General features: G+C 36.9%; 1 protein-coding gene across 12 annotated transcripts in view; it reads left to right on the top strand.

Annotated features, from left to right (window-relative positions):
• Window positions 1-20,051, top strand: part of ppm1aa (protein phosphatase, Mg2+/Mn2+ dependent, 1Aa) — a 112,614-nt gene that overhangs the window by 30,960 nt on the left and 61,603 nt on the right. For 2 of the 12 annotated variants that reach the window (XR_011887692.1, XM_072271323.1), the window contains 2 exons: window positions 6,353-6,395; window positions 9,491-10,285. The exons of 1 other annotated variant lie outside the window; for it this stretch is intronic. Coding sequence is in view for 5 of the 11 variants with exons in the window: in XM_072271323.1 (XP_072127424.1) it covers window positions 6,353-6,391 (39 nt within the window). In the remaining 6 variants the exon portion in view is untranslated. Of the gene's footprint in view, window positions 1-3,508; window positions 3,687-6,352; window positions 6,396-9,490; window positions 10,286-17,497; window positions 17,640-20,051 lie in introns of those variants that run through there. 9 more of the 12 variants (XM_072271334.1, XM_072271344.1, XR_011887682.1 and 6 more) reach the window with 8 other exon arrangements.

The following is a 20,051-nucleotide window of genomic DNA, read 5'->3' on the forward strand; positions in this document are numbered from 1 at the left end:
TACAAAAGTCTTGGGCACCTTAGCTGTATGTATGTGTCTAAGACTTTTGCACAGGACTGTAGGTATAATATATGGAATCCTGAGAGCAAAATTATTCATTGAAATGCCGAAGACTAAATGGAAATTGAATTGAAGCAAGATTTGGCATTTGTATGAGCAGATATAGAATGAAGAATATACAGCATGTGCAAGGGCTTTATGCATGGTTGGTAAGAGAAAGCCCCAACCAAGGAAGAAGATGGACATTTTAGACTTAGAAGCTCTCTGATGAACATGAAATGATTTAGAGTAAATGTAAAAGAGACAGAATACATGAGGAAATTAGTAGTTTAAGTGATAGGAGCCAGTGGTCCTATACTCCATTTCTGCAGAAAACTAGAGACTGATATGGAGAAATGTATAAAGTAGGTAAGGGCTTGAAGTTGAACAATAAAAGAGGAAGGATAAACAAAAGCTGATATTGACATGTATTGGATGAAAATGTCAGGATTGGTTGCATTAAATAGCTCCAATTAGGTCATTATTATGTACTTGATAATCATTTCATAGAATGTACCATTGTCTTTGAAGTACAAAAACAATTATCTCCTGCACAATCTCTTCAAATAAAAAATAATCCTTGAATATATAAATGTCCACATTGAGTGGAGAATGATACCACCAGATCAGATTGGGCTATGTTTCTACTGGCCTTAAGCATCCTGAGAGCATGATCCTACTATTAAACATATCTTTATCCCATCACATTCCACAGGGATTGCTCCCTCTGCGATTCTCTTGTCCATTCGTCCCTCCCCACTAAGCACTTACCCGTGCAAGCAGCTCAAGTGCTACACCTGCCCAACCGCCTCCTTCCCCACCTTCATTCAGGGACCCCCAAACAGTCCTTCCAGGTCAGGCAACAATTCACCTGCGAATCTATATCTGGTGCTCCCAATGCAGCATTTTCTACATTGGTGAGACTTGTCACAAGCTGGGGGACCACTTTGTCAAGCACTTCTGCACTATCTGCCACAAGCGGGATTTCCCAGTGGCCAAACATTTTAATTCTGGTTCCCATTCCCGTACCAACATGTCAATCCATAGCCTCCTCTTGAGCCAAGATGAGAGCCTAAGCTCCGGAAGGAGGAGCAATACCTTATATTCCTTATATTCTGTCTGGGTAGCCTCCAATCTAATGGCATGAATATCGATTTCTTCTTCCAGTGAACAAATTCTCGCCCCTCTCCCCCCACATTCCCCAATCTGACCTTTCACCACTTCTCACCTGCCTATTACTTCTCCCTAGATTCCTTCCCTTTCTCCTATTGTCCTCTCTCCTCTCCTATCAGAATCAGGTTTATTATCACCGGCACGTGACGTGAAATTTGTTAACTTAGCAGCAGCAGTTCAATGCAATAGATAATCTAGCAGAGAGAGAGAGAAAAAAATAATAAATGAAATAAAACATGATAATAAATAAACAAGTAGATCAATTACATATATTGAATAGATTTTTTAAAATGTACAAAACAGAAATACTGTATATTGAAAAAGTGAGGTAGTGTCCAAAGCTTCAAAGTCCATTTAGGAATCGAATGGCAGAGGGGCAGAAGCTGTTCCTGAATTGCTGAGTGTGTGCCTTCAGGCTTCTATATTTCCTACCTGATGGTAACAGTGGAAACAGTGAGAAAGTTTCTTTCTTCTCCAGCTCTTGACCTTTCCCACCAATCTGGCTTCACCTATCACGTTCCAGCTAGCCTCTTCCTCTCCCCCTCCCCTCCCTTTATTCTTTCATCTGCCCCCTACTCAGTCCTGAAGATGGGTTTTGGCTTGAAATGTCAACTATTTATTCTTTTCTGTAGATGCTGGCTGATATGCTGAGCTCTTCCAGCATTTTATGTGTGTTGCTTTGGATATCCAGTACCTGCAGACTTTCCCATGTTTGAGCATTATCCTTTGATTGTATTATATTAACGATTGTCACCTGCGGTTAAAGACGTGGAACATTTATTAAATAAATACTCATGCTGCTAGAATATTTAAAGTACTACACTGAACATATCATGCTGACTCAATTAAATGGAACAATATCACAATGTTAAAATTACATTAGCCATTGGTTCTTCATGTCCAAGCTAATTCTTTGTAAAAGGAATCTGTCTAGTCCCATCTGCCTGCCCTCTCCCCAGAATCTTGCATATTCTTTTCATTCTGATAACTACAGTTTCTTTTCCTAATGATGCTATGTGCCTGTAATGATGATGTAAGTTTTCCACTGGCCCATACAGAAATGTACTTGGTCATATGATAATAAACTCAATTAACTTTGTACTACTTTTTCAGTGTGCCTCTTTCTACGAAATTTGCACATTTACCTCCAGATCTCTCTGTTCTTGTACCCTTTTAAAACTAAATCATCTAGTTTTGCCCAATTCCACTAATTACTATCCTTTTCTCAGTTTATTATGCCTTTTAATCTGTGTATTTGCAAATTGTTCCCTGTACTGGTATACATACATACATACCTGCTGAGTTCTTCCTGCATTTGTGTGTATAGATGCTGCCTAGCCTGCTGAGTTCCTCCAGCATTTTGTATGTGGTGCTCTGGATGTCCAGCAACTACAGAATCTCTTGTGCTAAAGTCATACATAGATGTACTTTTTGGAAAAGCATTGGTTTTACAATTGACCTGTAGGGTAACTCAACTGTACCCCTTTCCTCCAGTTTAAAAAAAAGTACTTTGGTACTTTTCTTCATTAATCTATTTTCTATTTGTGCTGTTATTCCATGGGCTTTAATCTTGATGTCAAACCTATGATGTGGCACCTTATCAAATATGTTTCCCTCATCAACCTGCTCTTATTTCATTTTTGAAATCCTGTCAAATTGGTTGGGTGTAATTTGTCTTTAACATATTTGTGACGGCTCTCTGAGCATTCCATTTCAAATCATGTCTAATTTGCAAAATGCCACAACGTTTTAAAAAAAGCATTTGAAGTGATCCTTCACTTGTATCCTAGAGTGCAATATATCATGTAGTGATGGAAAATTTGATGTTCCTCTGCCATTTTCTCAATCATCAGAAAAATTACAAATTAATATTGTTAACCAAGTAATTATTGAGTTAGTGATTTGAATATTAAATTAGTAATAAAATTTTACTGTTTTTTAATGGTTTTTCCACTCTACCACTCCTAGGAATGTTTCTGCAGTAGTTTTCAGTTTTCTTGTCTCTGAAATTATGTGTGAATTTAAGATTTCATTAATCACCATTAAACTCATATTGTGCTAAAAACTAATGTTTTTGAAATGTTGAATTTTAAACAGCAACCTTCAATTCTCTTGCTTTTAATTTGATCACGCTACTATGGAATAAATGATCATAAAAGCAAAAATAGAATCTGTAGGATATATACACACAGATATATACAGATCTGTATATATGCAACTGCTATGAAAGTATTGTTTGCTCATTAACTAAAAGCAATTAAATTCAATCAAAATTATTACGATTAACTCTTTGCAGTCTGGATTGTCTAGAAATTTCTGCATTTTTGGGCAGTCCAGACTTTAAAGGGTTATACTTCTTCTCTTTATCAAGGAGTCGTCATTCCCAGATGACAGGCGGTAGCAGCCAACCAGGATGATTGCATACATCCACAAGCAAGGCCATCAAGTATCCATGAATCACGGGTCTTCAAAAGGTTGTTCAATATTGTGAGAAGAGTTCAAAAAGGATGCTAATGCAATACCAAAATTCAGTAACCAGCAATGATTCAGCAAGAATGTGATTTGTTTGGTGGCTGAAAATATGCATGATTAAATTATTCTTACTACAAATTGGGCAGTTTTGATTTAATCGCATTAACATGGAAGTGCAATTATGTCTTTTTAAAAAAAGAGATCTATTTAGTGGAATATGACCTCTTTTAAAAGTGTATTGCATAGAAAACTTGATGTCCCTATCTGACATAGTAATGGTTGAGTATCCAATCACTCAAAAGAAGAATCAATCAAGAAGAATCTTGCATCTGACTCTTCACAACATTGAATAGATTTGACTAACAGTGAACTTGTAAATGCTCATCTCATTTATTGATTATATTATGGATCACACTTGTATCATAACATTACTGTGGACTTTTTAAAAGCTGACACTATCCTTTTGTGCAAAGTGATTTATTGGTCAGTACACATTAGTATATTTCTAATTTTGTAGCAATTAGCAAAGTTGATTTTCTTTTTAAGTGGCAGAGTGATCTGTGGAAAATTCGTTATGTACAAGACTTGCACAACATTGTATCACCATTTAGTTATAAAATTCAATGCTTTAGTGCTTCTCTGACATCTTCCCATCTATGTAAATTGTTAAGTAGTTAATGTTACTTGAGAGGCTTAATCATTTGTTTATCTTCAGCCAAGTTATCAAATCAGTATGATAGTAATAACTGATGAAGTATGCTGGTTGTAGTAATAGAGTCACTGGGTCCTGTCCTCTTTCTTTCAATATGAAATGGTCTTCCATTATGTCTTTATTCTCCACCTATTTTTAATGAATAATAATTCTGGTACTGTTATTGGCTTGAATGATTCAGTCAGCACTGGATGGAAGTTTACAAACACAAGGATAGGAAATGAAATATTTTCTTAGGATAATTCAAAGTACTGAATAGGCTTTAGTTTCATCAATCATCAGATTAATCTTTTAATCTGGTTATTTTTCCAATACAGTGGTGGAAGTGCCTTTATAAAATCAGCAGGAATGAGAAATATTGCACACTATTAAATTACTTCTATTTCTATAATGATGGCTAAGAACCCATAGCAGGATATACTATAGTAGTCTTTAGTGTATCGGTAAAGGACAAATGACACTTCAGGATTAGCACAGGCTAGCTTGCTTTATCTTCCAAGTAATTCACAGAACAGATATTTCAACGCTGCTGCTAAGTTTATTTGTATTTAATGCTCGATTATCAAAATTTGGTAACAGGATTACTTTCTCATTTGAAACCATTTATTAACTATTTTCCAAAAATAGAGAATAAAGCAAAGGCCGATGAAAAATATTTCAAGTGGGAAGTGTTATTTGAATCCATTGTCCTGGGGGCATGTAGATTTTAATTGTTTGGTTGTTAAATTGTGCAGTGACAGTAAACGACTTGAAGAGTTTTCTGATTTAAGTAAATGGAAAAGAATGTATTATTTCAAGAATGGATTATATACACAAAAAATAGCCAATTTGAAATATAATGCGACAATCAAATGAGCTTCCAATTTTATTCATAGTCTTTGTATTTTGTGCATTGGATTCCTTTGATCTTATCAAAGCAAATTTCTTTTTGTAATTCTTGAAATTTGTATTGTACAGAGTTTAAGCAGATTGGAATTCTAAAGGTGATTTAAAAAAAGGCTTTATTTTTTATGTATTTTAGAGTAGTGATATCTTGTTGTGAAAGACTCAGTAATCAGTCTTGAGGATGTTTTAACTTTTTATCATGGCTATAATTCTGCAATAAGTTGCAAAGAAAAATGTGCTAAAATGCATAAATTTTCCTCCCTAAGTGTTGAAACTTCATAGAGCATATATTGTCAGATTAATAGTTGAAGTTGCTTTAGAAGTGACATTTTAATCCCTCTCTCATTTGTCCTTAAGTTGTGTGGTCCAGATGCATGTTTATTGTAAGGCATTACAGGATTTTCAAATCCATGTAATTTTCAACAACAGCCAGTAATGCCAGAGTAATTCTGCATAGTGTGGACTTGACAGTTTTTCCCCATTACTGTGATGAATTTGAATAGGCTATTAAACTCAGTCTCTCTAATTAAATTGAATCTAGTAGTATGTTGTTAGAGCAGCCACCCCAAGTAACAAATTGCCTTTTCACAATATTGTGATTTCAGTAGGTTCATTATTTTATTTGTGCAATTTGTAGTTATAGACTTGGGATAATAAACATTGCTCCTGAAGTAATATTTAATTGTTTTGTACGAAAATTTAAAAGGTGTCTATAAGCTATTTATATGAAATGCTCCCTTAGGTAGAACACAAGTTTTAAGACAAGGATGGTTGATACTGATCTTACAAATTTTTAAAATAAACTAAAAGAATATTGCACAGTTTTTATTAATTCCAATGGCTTGGGAATAATTGTATATCCTAGAAAGTTAGTTATTGCTGGGCTGGAATTTTTTGTTTTTAGTATTGACTCAGTGATGACATACTTTTTGCATTTTTTTCCATTTTTCAAATTCAAAATTGGTTAAAATCCATGGATTGAATGAAAAATTAAGTGAATAAGATAAATGAACTTTACGTCTCTGACTAATAATAATGATTGGATTTGAAATCTTCTTGGACCTATTTTAGAGGAATGTGCATATGAAGATTGGCCTTAACTTCTTTTAAGAAGGTAAGGAGGTTATTTATCTTTGCAATTTGTTCAAATAAGCAGAGGAACTGAAGCGAGTTTATTTACTAACATGCCAGGAAATGACATTAGCATTGAAAGTAATCCTGTTAGTTACAATGTTCTGATGTGTTTTGTTCACTGCGACAGTTGCTGCTTGGTTGAATACTGGAGGCCATTCATGGTTTATGTAAGGTGATACAACTTTGGAGTGAAATCCTTCATTATTCAACCACTTCATTTTCTTTAATATTATTGTACTCATTTTGTTCTTTCAAACCATTGAAGTCTCCACTTTTACTCTTCTGTTTTTTTCCATCACAAGACCTCTGACCAGGGACATACTGGATAATCCATGTGTTTAGAAATCATGTGCGACTTTCTGGAAACAAGTATAGATTCCAGATTGTTCCTATGCTGGTGTGAGGTGTTATCATTTGTGGGAAAAATCACAGTGGGGTTTAGGGTGATTTTTTTGCTTTTTGTACTTAAAACTGAAAAATTCCAGCCCTAGCTTTTATGAATTTTGATGAATTTACACTTTTCAACTTCAGATTTCAAATTAAAATTAGATTAAGGTTGAATTTTGTAATGGGTATCTCCCAAGTGAGCTGCCCATTGTACAATGTGACAAATTCAGAAATTCTGGTCAGTGTCATTAGTAGAGATATTCAAGATATCATTTGACTTTTTCAAGCCTGTTTTATTCACGATATTGCTGCTATGTTTCAGTTAAAACTAGTTTAAATATATTTTGATAAACTAATTAGAGTCACTATTGCCATTGAATTTAAAAAGGCATCCGTTAGCCTTGCGAGACCATGGATCTGCGCCTGGAAAGTCTTCACTCTACAGGGCGCAGGCCTGGGCAAGGTTGTATGGAAGACCGGTAGTTGCCCATGCTGCAAGTCTCCCCTCTCCACGACACCGATGTTGTCCAAGGGGAGGGCAAGGGCCGATACAGCTTAGCACCAGTGTCGTCGCAGAGCACTGTGTGGTTAAGTGCCTTGCTCAAGGACACAACACGCTGCCTCGGCAGGGGCTCAAACTCACGATCTTCAGGTCACTAGTCGAATGCCTTAACCATTTGGCTACCTGCCATTGAATTATAACTCTTATTTTTACTGAAAAAGGATTAGTGCTTTCCCAGCGTACATGACGAATAAACTCTTCTCGGGCTTCCAGAGAGTTAGAGGTATTGGTTATAACTGTTTCGATGACCAACTCTGCCATCTTCATCAGAGATGATGGCTGGGCATGTGTAGTGTGGTGGTATTATTTCCCTCCATAGTCTGTCCCTCCTGATTGGTTAGTCCTCATCCAATTGGGTTTCCGCTCTCACACCTTGTTACAATCGAATGCCAGCTCTTAGAGCGAGACCTTTGTGCTTGTTAAAATTCTTTTCCTCTATTCTTATTTCAATGGCTTCCTTTACCAGGTGGTCACAAAAGCCGTTAGCATGGCACAGTAGTTTTGTGTTGTCAAAGTCAATCTTATGGCCATTGCGAATGCAATGTTCTATATCAAAGTTGAAAGAGGCATTAACGAAGCCATCTTTGTCAAACTGGAAAACCCATCGCTGACAGGGGCAGGGTACAACACCACCTAGCAGCTCATTACAATGCAGTCTTAACATCTCTACCCTGGCATCTCCAGAACAGTTCACACCTCCATTCATGCAAAGATAAGACTAATGACCCTCTCATTACCTCAATGACTTTTAACAACTGTCATGTGATTGCTATACCTTTAATGAACTCATAGAGTTTATAAACCAGAAAACTTCCCACCATGGATCAGAACTGAAGAAGCCTCTTGGATGAGTGGCAAAACATCTTTTATACAACACAGCAAGTCCAGTTGCCTTGATTTACTTTGATATACAATGACCTAGATGACTGAGAACCTCCATAGACAATGTTTTGCTACACCGATTTCTCTGGTTAACCCAAACGGGTACACCTCCTGTGCTCCTTGATGTGGATTTCCACTGTGTCCCCCATCTGGCCGGTACACTACTCTGCATTGACAGGGAATCCTGTGAATGCTAAAACGTAACAGAACATTGCATTCACGGTAGCCATAGGATTGACTTCGATGGCACGAAACTACTGTGCTATGCCAATGGCTTTTGGGACCACCTGATAAAGGATGCCATTGAAATAAAACTAGAGAAAAGTATTTTTAACAAAGACAAAGTTCTTGCTCTAAGTAAGAACTGGAATTTGATTGTAAACAAGGTGAGAACAGAAAACTGATTGGAGGGATGAACTACAGGGATATAAATACCACTGGACTAGAAATGTCCAGGCATCATCCCTGATGAAGGTGGCAGAGTTGGCCATCAAAATGTCAGTTATAATTGATAGATCTACATGGCTGCAAGCCAGGGAACAGTTTATTCATCTTATTTTCACTGTTTCAACTCTACAAACTGGAGAGATTGTTGTGAAAATTTGGAAGAACATCAACATTGAAGGTTGTGGATTTAGAAAGGCAAACCATTTCTAATCAATGCTCATCTTTTGTTTCAAAGTTTCTATAAAATGAAGTTTAGGTCTGAAGCATTGTCATTCGTATAAAAATAAGAAAACATTGTTTTTGAAGATTTTTTAAAAAACTGGAAAAAAAGAGAATGCCTAAAGCACTCAGCAGATCAGGCATTATCTGTGGGGAGCCTTGTCAGTGCCAGAACTGAGAATTGTGTGAAAACAAGAGTTTATGTTACAGAGGACAGCAGACAAAGTTGTTGGGGTTGCAATTATTTACAAGTTGGCAATTGGAACAAAATGAAATGGATACGTAGTGTAACAACAAATGTAGAGGGGGAAATGTGTGTATCTTAATTTGTTAATGTTTGTATTAAATCCTGAGTCTTGTAGCATGCCTAGTTGGAAGATGAGTTTCTTTTTCTTGAGTTTACACTGGATGTATTTGAGGAATGTGAACGATCAGAGTAAGATTGGGGCAGCAATGTACATTGACAAATGACTCATTAGCCTTAGAAGTCTTCTACAAAAGAGTCAGGCCACATCGTGAGCACCCAATTATATGCCACTTATTCTCTGAAATTTAAAACATTCTTCTGTCTTTTCCAGTGCTGATGAAGGGTCCTTGACACAAAACAATGACCGTTTTTCCGTTTCACTGATGCTGCCTGATCTGCTGAACGTTTCCAGTTTTTCTACATATTGTTATAGCCATCTTATGTAATTAATTTCAAACTTTCTTCTCCTGTTGTTTATATTGTGTTTTCAAAAATGTAACTATTCACACCGGTTTGCCTTACTGCATTCTAGGAGGGTACTGTCCTGGTACAATTCTAAAGAAGGGATTATGTGATGAGCATTAACTTCAAACTGAAACTTGCTTATTTTAGCAGAATTTTCCCCCATAAATACCCAGAAATATCTTGTATGTTTATATTGTTGGTTATCAGGTAATATCGTATACACAACTGGATTTTCATTCCCTCATGCATTCCTTTCCCTTCACATTTTTTGAGTCATACAATAACAGCATTGGAAAATATGTTAGTAATTGTTTACTTTTGCAAACAGAATGATTATAGTTTCGGTGAGACGTAATTTAATTTTTATCCCTTTAGAAGTATTGGTGTGTAGAATGTTTATCAATACTGTACTTAATACGTTGTTCAGAGCTATTAGCTTTCTTAGATATCATGTTGTGTTTACAAAGTGCTTGTTAATTGTATATTTTGTATAATATACTGATCCCAACTACAAAGAAAATATTGTGTGAATTTAATTTTTAACTGTAAGCTTGTACTATGTGTTGGAGTCAATTGAACAAATTGCCTATGTTTGTGGATTGTGAAAGATTGAAATACAAATATGACTGAAGAAGTGTCAGTAATTAAAGTGACAGGCAACTACATCATAATATTGTGTTTTTACTCATGTTAAAATATAAAGATTGCTTGAATGGTTTGATGAACATTTTATATCATGAAATATTTATAGGCTGCTTTCCACACCTTAGAGATGTATATTGAGTCATAGGAAACATATATATTCTTTATCTGAACCAGAACACTAATCAAAGAAGGACAAAATTAGAAGATAGTATATACCTGAAATTAAAAACTGAAAATTCTGAGAAGCTGTATCTATGAAGCGAGAAGCAGAAACATTAAGATCCATAACGTTTTATTTGGCAGAAATTAGAGAGTGAATATTTGGGGATCATTTTCAGGATGGCTGTTGGTGATCAGTGGAGTTCTGCAGGGCTCAGTGTTGGGACTGCAACTGTTTGATTTTATACATTAATGATCTGGATGAAGAAACTGATGATGTTATGTCCAAGTTTGTAGACAGTACCAGTATAGGTGGAGAAACATGTAGTGTTGTGGAGACAGGGAGTCTGCTGAAGGACTTGGACAGTTTAGGAGTGGGCAAAGAAATGGCAGATAGAATACAGCAGAGGAAAGTACGGGGTTATGCAATTTGGCAGGAAGAATAAAGATGGAGATTATTTTCTAAATGGAGAGGAAATTCAGAAATCAGAGGTGCAAAGGGACTAGGAAGTCTTGGTTGAGGATTCCTTCAAGGCTGAGTCAATAATAAAGGCAACCTCAATATTCGCATTCATTTAGAGAGCATGCGAATATAAAAGCAAGAATATACTGCTGAGGCTTTATAAAGAATTAGACCATATTTAGAATATTATAAGCAATTTTGGGTAATGTATCTAAGGAAGGGTACAGTGGGCCTGGAGAGGGTTCAGAGAAGGTTCACAAGAACAGTACGAGGAATAAAAGACTTAACATATGAGGTGTTTGAGGTCTCTCAGTCTGCACTCAATGGTGCTCAGAAGGCTGAGGGGATCTTTGAACTTTTGAACTATGATCTCGTTGAAACCTAGCAGATGTTGAAAAGCCTGAACGGAATGGACATAGAAAGGATGTTTCCATTAGTAGAAGAACCTGGGATATGAGGCCACAGCCTCAGAATAATGAGGAAATACTTTATCCAGACATTTGTGAATCTATGGAGTCCATTGCCACATATAGCTGTGGGGGATAAGTCGTTAATGTGTATTTAAGGCATAAGTTGATGGTTGATTAGTAAGGAGGTTAAAGGTTATGGGGAGTAAGTGTGAGAATGGGGTTGAAAAATATCCATAATTGAAATGCAGAGCAGACTTGATGGGCTGAATTATCTAATTCTGCTGCTATACCTTATAGTCATTATCAGTGGTGCTAACTTTAGGTCATTGGCCTAAGATGTTAACTTTGCTTCTCTGCAAAATACTATTACCAGCATTTTGTATTTTAATTGTATATACAAACCAGTGAAAGTCATTAATGGTTCTCTGCCGGTGTAATACTAGCCATAATTCATTGTTGGACCATAGGTCCATATTCCATATGCCTAGTTGTTGTTCTTGAAGGATGGAAAGGTGATGCAAAGTTGAAATCACCATAGATCATAAATCCATATCTAACTGTTGAATCAAAAATAGGAATAGATTTTGGTTTACTTGCCTTCCATGTAACTTATCTGAGATGTTTACACCATGGGGATACAATTGGTGAACTACTTTAGATACAATGCAAACACAATAACTATCTGAGGTTGTTTAGTTGTTGACATTTCTGTCAACATTCTATCTCTGTTGAAGGCCTCAAGCCAGTGATTACCACTGAACTGGTAAGGATTTTGCATGTCATATTTAAAAGCAAAGGTCTGCTCCAAGATACAGGTAATAAATGTTCTTGATAAGACTCTGGACAACGTGGATCTTTTCTCACATTTGAAAACCAACTATCAGTAAGTGCACATGTCTGGTGAAATTCACCTCTTTTTCCAGTGCACTAGCAAAACCTTTGGACTTCTGAGAAAAAGAATGTTCGAAGTTGACTGTGGTAAAATGGAGACTGAGAGGGTCTGATCAATGGAGGCTGAAGGTCTGAGAGGGTCTCTCATCAAGATGATGAGTGGCATTGATTGTGTGGGTAGTCAGAACTAACTGAAAGAAGAGCTAGTAAGAGAACTTCTTTCAGTTAGTTGTGACGAAGAGTCTCGGCCCGAAATGTTGACTGTACCCCTTCCTAGAGATGCTGCCTGGCCTGCTGCGTTCACCAGCAACTTTTCTGTTTGTGGTCTGTATTGTGCTGTGGGTTTTCTATGTTTCTAATGCAAATGGTGATAGTGCTCAGTGAAGGTGATGAAGGGTTGTTGTAGAAAATAGTGGAGTGTAACTGCAAGGAGATAATGAAGACAATTTAAAAAACGGGGCTGAAATTGAAATAGTGAAGAGCACAGTTGGAAATTTGAAATAAAAGCAGATCAAGCTGTAGAAAAGAAGGAAGAAAGGCAGATTTCAAACAGATTGGTGACCTTACACAAATTGCAAGTGCTGGCTTTTAAAAGAGATGATTTTCTTCCTTTCAGTGTGGTGACTTTTCATTATCTTTATTCTCCAGCCATTTTTCAAACATAACACTGTTATTGCGCAACAGTTTAAATAATCCAGCCAGCACTAGTGGTAACTTTAAACACAAGGATAGGAAGTGAATTGTATTATTAGGGAAATTCAATTACTGAGCAGGGTGCGGTTTAACATGATTAGTTGGAAGATAGGTGCAGTTCCTTGAGCATCCTTTGAACTTGAAAGAAGCATCCTCTCGCATTTTCCTGTATATGAATGACGGTGCGACTTCATGTAGAAATAAGAGTTTGATCACCTTTACTACCAATTTCTATTTAATATGGTCTATCTCAGTATGACGCAGCATAGAAACAGGCCTTTTAGCTGACCATGTCTATGTGTCCTACCTTCCACCCAGAGCAAGAGGCAAGTTTATTTTGTTATCACTATTCACTCCAGCACCCTCCACATGAATGTCTCCCTCCATAATATCTGCTACTTTCAATATAATGCCATTACAAGATACATCCGCTCCCCATTCAGCATTCTGAAGGTACTGTACTCCATTTCTTCAAGATAATTCTTCTGCCTCTATCATTATGCACCCATTTCTGACACTGCTTTTCCGTACAAATGATGTCCTTTGATCCTTTATGCTTCCCATTTTTGTAGGCTCAACTATTATTTCAAGGTGAAGCAGTGAGCTATTTATGTTACTTCCAATGCAGTTTACAGCATTTAGTGCTGTAATGTGATGAGATAACCTCTACATTGGAAATTTAAATGCAGATGCAGTGACTGCTTTGTAGAACACATCCATTCAATTTGCAAATGCCTGTGACTTTTGCATCCCAGTCCCATTCTGACTTCTGCCTTTGGCCTCTCATCCTGTCCTAATGAATCCAGCTCTTCACCTTTCAGCAAGACTCTTTATATTTCTTGGGTCTGAACACTGTGTTCAATAGTTTTGGATAATTGGTCTTTTGGGTTGGACATTTCTGATGACATTTCATTAACTTGTAATATTAGGCAAGTTTTCTCTGTGCAGTTGACTGACCCACTGAAGTATTTAAAAATATTTTTGGCATTTTCTTTTATTTCAGATTTGTAGCAATGCATTGTTCTGTTTCTTTTTCCAGCATTGTGTTTTTCATTTTCCTCAGTGCTATTTACACTTTCTCTGGACAAATTATCTGTAGTTAGCAAACCTTCAATGCCACCTCAGAGTCTGTGTCATCACCACTTCTTTTGCTCTCTCTGCCCTTCTACTCTTCAAATTAGAATGTTCTTGTGTTTTTTTAACTTTTCCTAGTTCTGATAAAAAGTCATTGACCTGAAACATAACTCCTTTTATCTCTGCACAAATGTAGCCCAAACTGGTATTTCCAGTGTTTTCTGTTTTTATTTATGATATCTGGAACATTCAGCAAAGGAGAAAATGCAAGAAGTTTTTTTTTGTGTGCTGTCTTTTTATGATCTGAATAACCTAAAGTGGTTCACATCAATTTAAAGAATTTTCATTTTAAGTCACAATTTTGCGAAATTTGTCAGCCACTTTAAGGCACGAATGTATTATTTTTCATCAAGTTATAATTTCTGAATCTGGCGCCAAATGGACTTATTTTGGGGAAAAAATCATTAAGTCTATTAAATCCATCTGACTGATGGTATAATATATTAAGGGCATGGAATGGGCTGCTGGAAACGGTGGTGGAGGTGGATACGATAGGGTCTTTTAAGAGACTCCTGGATAGGTACACTGAGCTTAGAAAAATAGAGGGCTGTGGATAACCCAGGTAATTTCTAAAGTAAGTACATGTTCGGAACAGCATTGTGGGCTGAAGGGCCTGTATTGTTCTGTAGGGTTTCTATGTTCGAAAATACTACAGCTTTGTAGTTCCCATAGTGCTTAGTATCAGTTTAGATTGCATGCTTAAGATTTTGAAGAGCTCTTTGAACTACAACTTGCTGATTTGAAACTATGTACTATGGTTGAGATAACTAGTGCAGAACCTAAAAAGGTACTTTGAAGGAAGCATGAATTTAACTTTTGCATTTTTCTTGGCCTCTATTGTTTAACAAAGAATTAATATTCCGCAATAACAGACATGTAAAATAATTAACAACACCAAATAATTTCTAATTATTCTTAAAAGATTAAATTGAATACAATGAAATTGAACCTCACTACTGCTTCCTAATCAGCTGCAGGATCAAGAGGTGATCTTCCCAGTACAAATGAAGGGAAATCTCAGCAAGACTTGGTTTAACTAGTGGACTCTATGTAATCTGTCAGTAAATCTTGCAACAGATATGTGCTGGCCTTTAAATAATTAACTGCAAACTCTTTTTTTAAAAACTGCTGACATTCACTGTATCCTGTCTGCTACTGGAAGTTGATGCCTTTTTGCCAGAAATTTAATCAGTGCTAGTAGAATTTTGAACTGCTATCAGTAGTGACACAGTCACTGATGGCAAAATAATTACAACATAGTGGATATGAAATAATCTGCAAATTTTCTTATTAAAGAAGATGCTATGTCAAAGTTTGATTGCAAAGAAGCATCCTGTGAAAATGGTAATTTTAGGTTGAGGATAATAAATGCACAGATATTGACAATAACTAAAAGGTGCACTGGTTAAAATGCCGAACTGTTAACACAAATACTTGAAAATCCAGCAATTAAAAATTGAAAATGCTGTTAATACTCAGCAGATCAGGCAGCAATGGTGGAAAGAGAAAGTCTATGAGATTTCGGGTGGTGGCAGTCATGGCAAGTTAGACAGCATCTATGGAGAGAAGCAAAGTTAAAGTTTGAAATTGATAATATTTCATCAGTTTTTTATCCACAGATTCTGCCAGTCCTGCAGGCTAATTTCATAAACAGTGAGAATAGGTAAAAGGATAATGTTGAATATCTTGTAGCTTCAGGGTGACAAAAGAGAGATGGAAGAGCAAACCAGGAAGTTGCGGAGAACATGTCCCCCCTTTAGAATACTGAAAGTGAAGTGAAGATGCTTTTTGGTGAAATCTCATGGAACTCCATTTGACTAAAACACGTTTCAAAATAGTAAGTCATTCGTGTTCGAGTAGGAACAAGGAATAACTGTTGTCCTTGCCAGTGATGCCCAGAATCTGAAAAATGACAAAAAAAAACTGAAATGATGTGTTTTTAAAAAAAAAAAGTGCAGAGTGTGATAATGCTCAAGAGATTGCAATGTTGTAACCTTAAAAATCAGGAGAAATAAAATTAAGTTCAGTCTTCACTTTAACTGAATTATAAATTTGCAATACAGATAAATTAATGGCAGAAATAGAGATAAATGAGTTAGATCGAATTATCACTAACATTGAGATGTGTAGCATTGTAGGCAAAGATGGGAATTAAATATTAGTGGGTATTTTGCATTTTGGAACAGGAAGGCACAGGAGAGTCTGATCAGGAATGGCATTAGGGCAATAATGAATGAACCACATGTTCTAATATTTACAGGAACCCTAATGGAGCTTTACTGATCAATAATATGGGAACCTAAAACAAGGATGATAGAATAATTATGTGAAATAAATGTTCAGATGGGCTGGGCAAACACAATTGGTGTAGATTCAAGGATGAATTAGTGGAATGCATTTGGAGCAATAGATTAGTAAGGAAATTAGTCATCTCAAAACAAAGGGTTCTGTAGGAAAGAGGATTTGAAAAGTCATCTTTTCTCAGCACCATTTTAACATATCTTTAAATTCCTGGGTGTTAATCTGATGACCTATCCTCAGCCCAACACATTGATGCAATCATAAAGGAAAACTCACTAGCTTCCCTACTTTCTTAGGTTTGCCATTATACAGAAGTACTGTTGAAAATATTCTGACTTGTTGCATCATGCTCCGGTATGGCAACTCGGTTGCGCAGGGTTGTGGCCATTACTTCATGAGCACATTTCTCCACACCATCAGTTATGTGTATAGGAGGTGTTACTTCAAGAAGGCAAAATCTGTCATCAAGAATGCCTGCCATCCATGTCATGCCATCTTTTGAGCAGAAGCCTGAAGTCTTCACCACCAGGGTTCAAGCTACTTCCCTTCGACCATTCAGTTTTTTGAGCCAACTGGTAAACCCTCATTGGTACTGTTTAGCAACTTTGACCCCCTTGCACTAAAATTGAATATTTTTGTTCTAGCTGTGATTTCTTGTAAAAAAAAATGTGCACAACTTAAGATTCATGCTTGTGAATGCTACATATATGGTGGTATGTTCCAGTAATGCTGCTGCAAGCAAGTTTATTATTGCACCTGTGCATGCATGTACTTGTTAATTGGCAATAAACTTGACTTTGACTTTGGGTTTGAGTATGACAGGTCTCAGTTCGGCAGCAAGAATTGCAAAGGAAGTTGCCTCAGAATGATGGATGGGCTGATTAGGTGGATGGGAAATTAAAAGTTATGATAGATAAATAATAACGAATTTTTAAAATATATATTTACTCATTCTGCACCTACAAGAAATAAAACTCCATGGAGAAAGTGATATTTTCATGACTAAAGAGATGGGAATGGTATTAGGTTGAAAGTTAAGGTTAGTCTTGCCAAAAGATTAAAAGCTTTAGGACAGGAAAAAGGCTAACCAAATAATTCATAACAAAGAGAAGGGCGGATTGAACGCAAGCTAGCAAGAAAGTATTGAAAAAAAATTACAAGAGCATCTTTTTCACAGGCAGTCCTTTTGGGATTGAAGATGACTTGTTTCGATTCTGGTTCAAAAGCTTCTGAGGTAACTGATGAGGACCACTGGTGCATCAGGAGATTCTTCCACAGATGCTGCACGAGGTGCCTGACAAGCCAGGTGGGCTAGTCCACCAATGGGAACTTTTAATTAACATTAAATGAATAATGGATAATGCTGAATAATGGAACTAGAATTTGATTCCTCACTGCATCAGATGTCATGGTGTCATGAAAACTACCTATCCATCAGTGTCAGCAAAATAAAGAACTTCAGTGGGGGAGGGGGGAGGGAGTACATAGCACATGCTCCTTGCTCCTCTTCACATCAACAGTGTTGAGGTCAAGAAGGTTGAGAGCTTCATGTTCCTGGGACTGGTTCAACCATGGTGATACCACTGCCAAAAAACGCTTACCAACCTCTACGTCCTCAGGACCCATGCTCCCTGTGACTCTCATACTTCTTATCAATGCACCGTTGAAAGAATCTAATCTGGATGCATTATGGTTTTCAATGGCAACTGCTTCTGACTGTCACAGAAACTAGCCTCCATTCGGAATTCTATCTGCACCTCTCACTGTCTTGGTAAAATGCCCTGTATTACCAAAAACCCCACCCAACCTGGACATTCTCTTTTCTCCTCTCATTGGACAGAAGATATAAAAGCCTGAAAGCTGGAACCACGAGGTTCAAGGACGGCTTCTAACCTGTCGTAAGACTATTGAACAGTTCTCTCGTATGATAAGAATGGACGCCTAATCTCACAGTCGATCTCGCTATGACATTGCATTTTATTGCATGCCTGCACTGCACTTTCTGTATAATTGTAACACCTTATACTGCACTCAGTATTGTTTTACCTCATAACCTCAATGCACTATTACTGTATAAAGAATTGATATGAATGCTATGCAAGATAGTTTTTCACTGTACGCTGGTGTATGTGACAGTAAACCAATTCAATATGGAGGGAGATCATAGAGGCTGAAATTATTTTCTTAAAATAAAAAAGCAGCTTTGGGCATGTCCAGTAGAGTTGCAACCTCAGATCCAGTGAATGAGGTTCTACCCTAATTTCCAGTGTATCTATGTATGTTCCCTCTTTCTGTGACTGCATAGATTTACATTGGGTGCCTCAGTTTTATACTACATCTCAAAGCTCTGCAAGTTGGTAAATTAATTGGCCGCATCAAATTTCCACTTAAGGTACGTAGAGAATCTGGAGGAAGTTGATGGGAATGTGGGGAGGATAGGTGATGGGGAGAAATTAATGTGGAAATGGGATTTCTCTGCAAACTGGAAAGGACTTAATAGTCTAAATGGCATCCTCCTTTCTCATAAAATTTGGAAGCTGATTTAAATCAGAGAATTATAAGCAGATTGTTATGGAAATGGCAGCTGAATTCATGTTAACTTTCCAAAATTCTATAGATTCTTTAACACCCCCATTGGATTGGATTGTAAAAATTGTGCATGGCGGGTGAGAGAAAAGAAAAACTGAAAAATGTATTTATTTAAATATCATAAGGTTCTGAGAAGATTGAGACCATTTACTCTGTCTAGAAATGAATAATTGGGGCAGGATAGATACTTTATTAATCCCAAAGGAAATTTAGTGTCACAATAACATTACAAGTGCACAGATATACAAATATTAGAAGAGAAGTAAAGAATAAAAAATAAGTTACCTTAAACAGTTTCACGGGAGATGGGGTCATCACTTCCCCAGCTATAGGTCATCTCATTATAGAGCCTAATGACCAAGGGTAAGAATGACCACATATAGTGGCCTTTGGAGCAGCGCAGTTGTCTTAGTCTATTACTAAAAATATTCCTACGTTCAGACAAGGTGGCATGCAGAGGTTGAGAAACATCGTCCAGAGTTGCCAGGATTATCCGTAGGGTCCTTCGTTCTACCACAGCCTCCAGTGTGTCCAGTTTGACTCCCAATAACAGAGCCAACCTTTCTAATCAGTTTATTCACCCGTGTTGATGCCATTGCCTCAGCACACCACCATGTAGAAGATTGTGGCATAATGCTGTTACAGCACTAACGACTCGGGTTCAATTACTGCTGCCTTCCCTAAGGAGTTTATATGTCCTCCCAGTGATTGTGTGGGTTTCGTCCATGTGCTCCAATTTCATCTCACCTTCAAAAGATGTACAGGTTAGTAGGTTAATTGTTCACTTGGATGTGATTGGGTGGTGTAGACACATTGGGTTGTAAGGCCTGTTACTGTGCTGTATCTTTTTAAAAAAGGGAAGACCACTAGGTCATAACTAAATGGTGGGACTGGAACAGGAGTAATAAGTCATTCCTACTTCCTACGTTCCTATTTGAATGAGTGTTAGTTCGCTATTGAACTGTTTTCATGGGAATGGGAGTGGTGGGAAGCTTGTTTATTGCAGATAACCTCATTGAATTTTGCATACATTTTGGAGATGGATAACTGGCTAAGAAAAGGCTGAAAACTTGCTTATGGTTTGTCTAATTCAAAATCATTCACATTTCAACAAAATCTGGAACAAGCTTGGTAACATAGCT

Source organism: Mobula birostris, chromosome 1 (genome assembly GCF_030028105.1).
Source record: "Mobula birostris isolate sMobBir1 chromosome 1, sMobBir1.hap1, whole genome shotgun sequence".
Lineage (NCBI taxonomy): Eukaryota > Metazoa > Chordata > Chondrichthyes > Myliobatiformes > Myliobatidae > Mobula > Mobula birostris.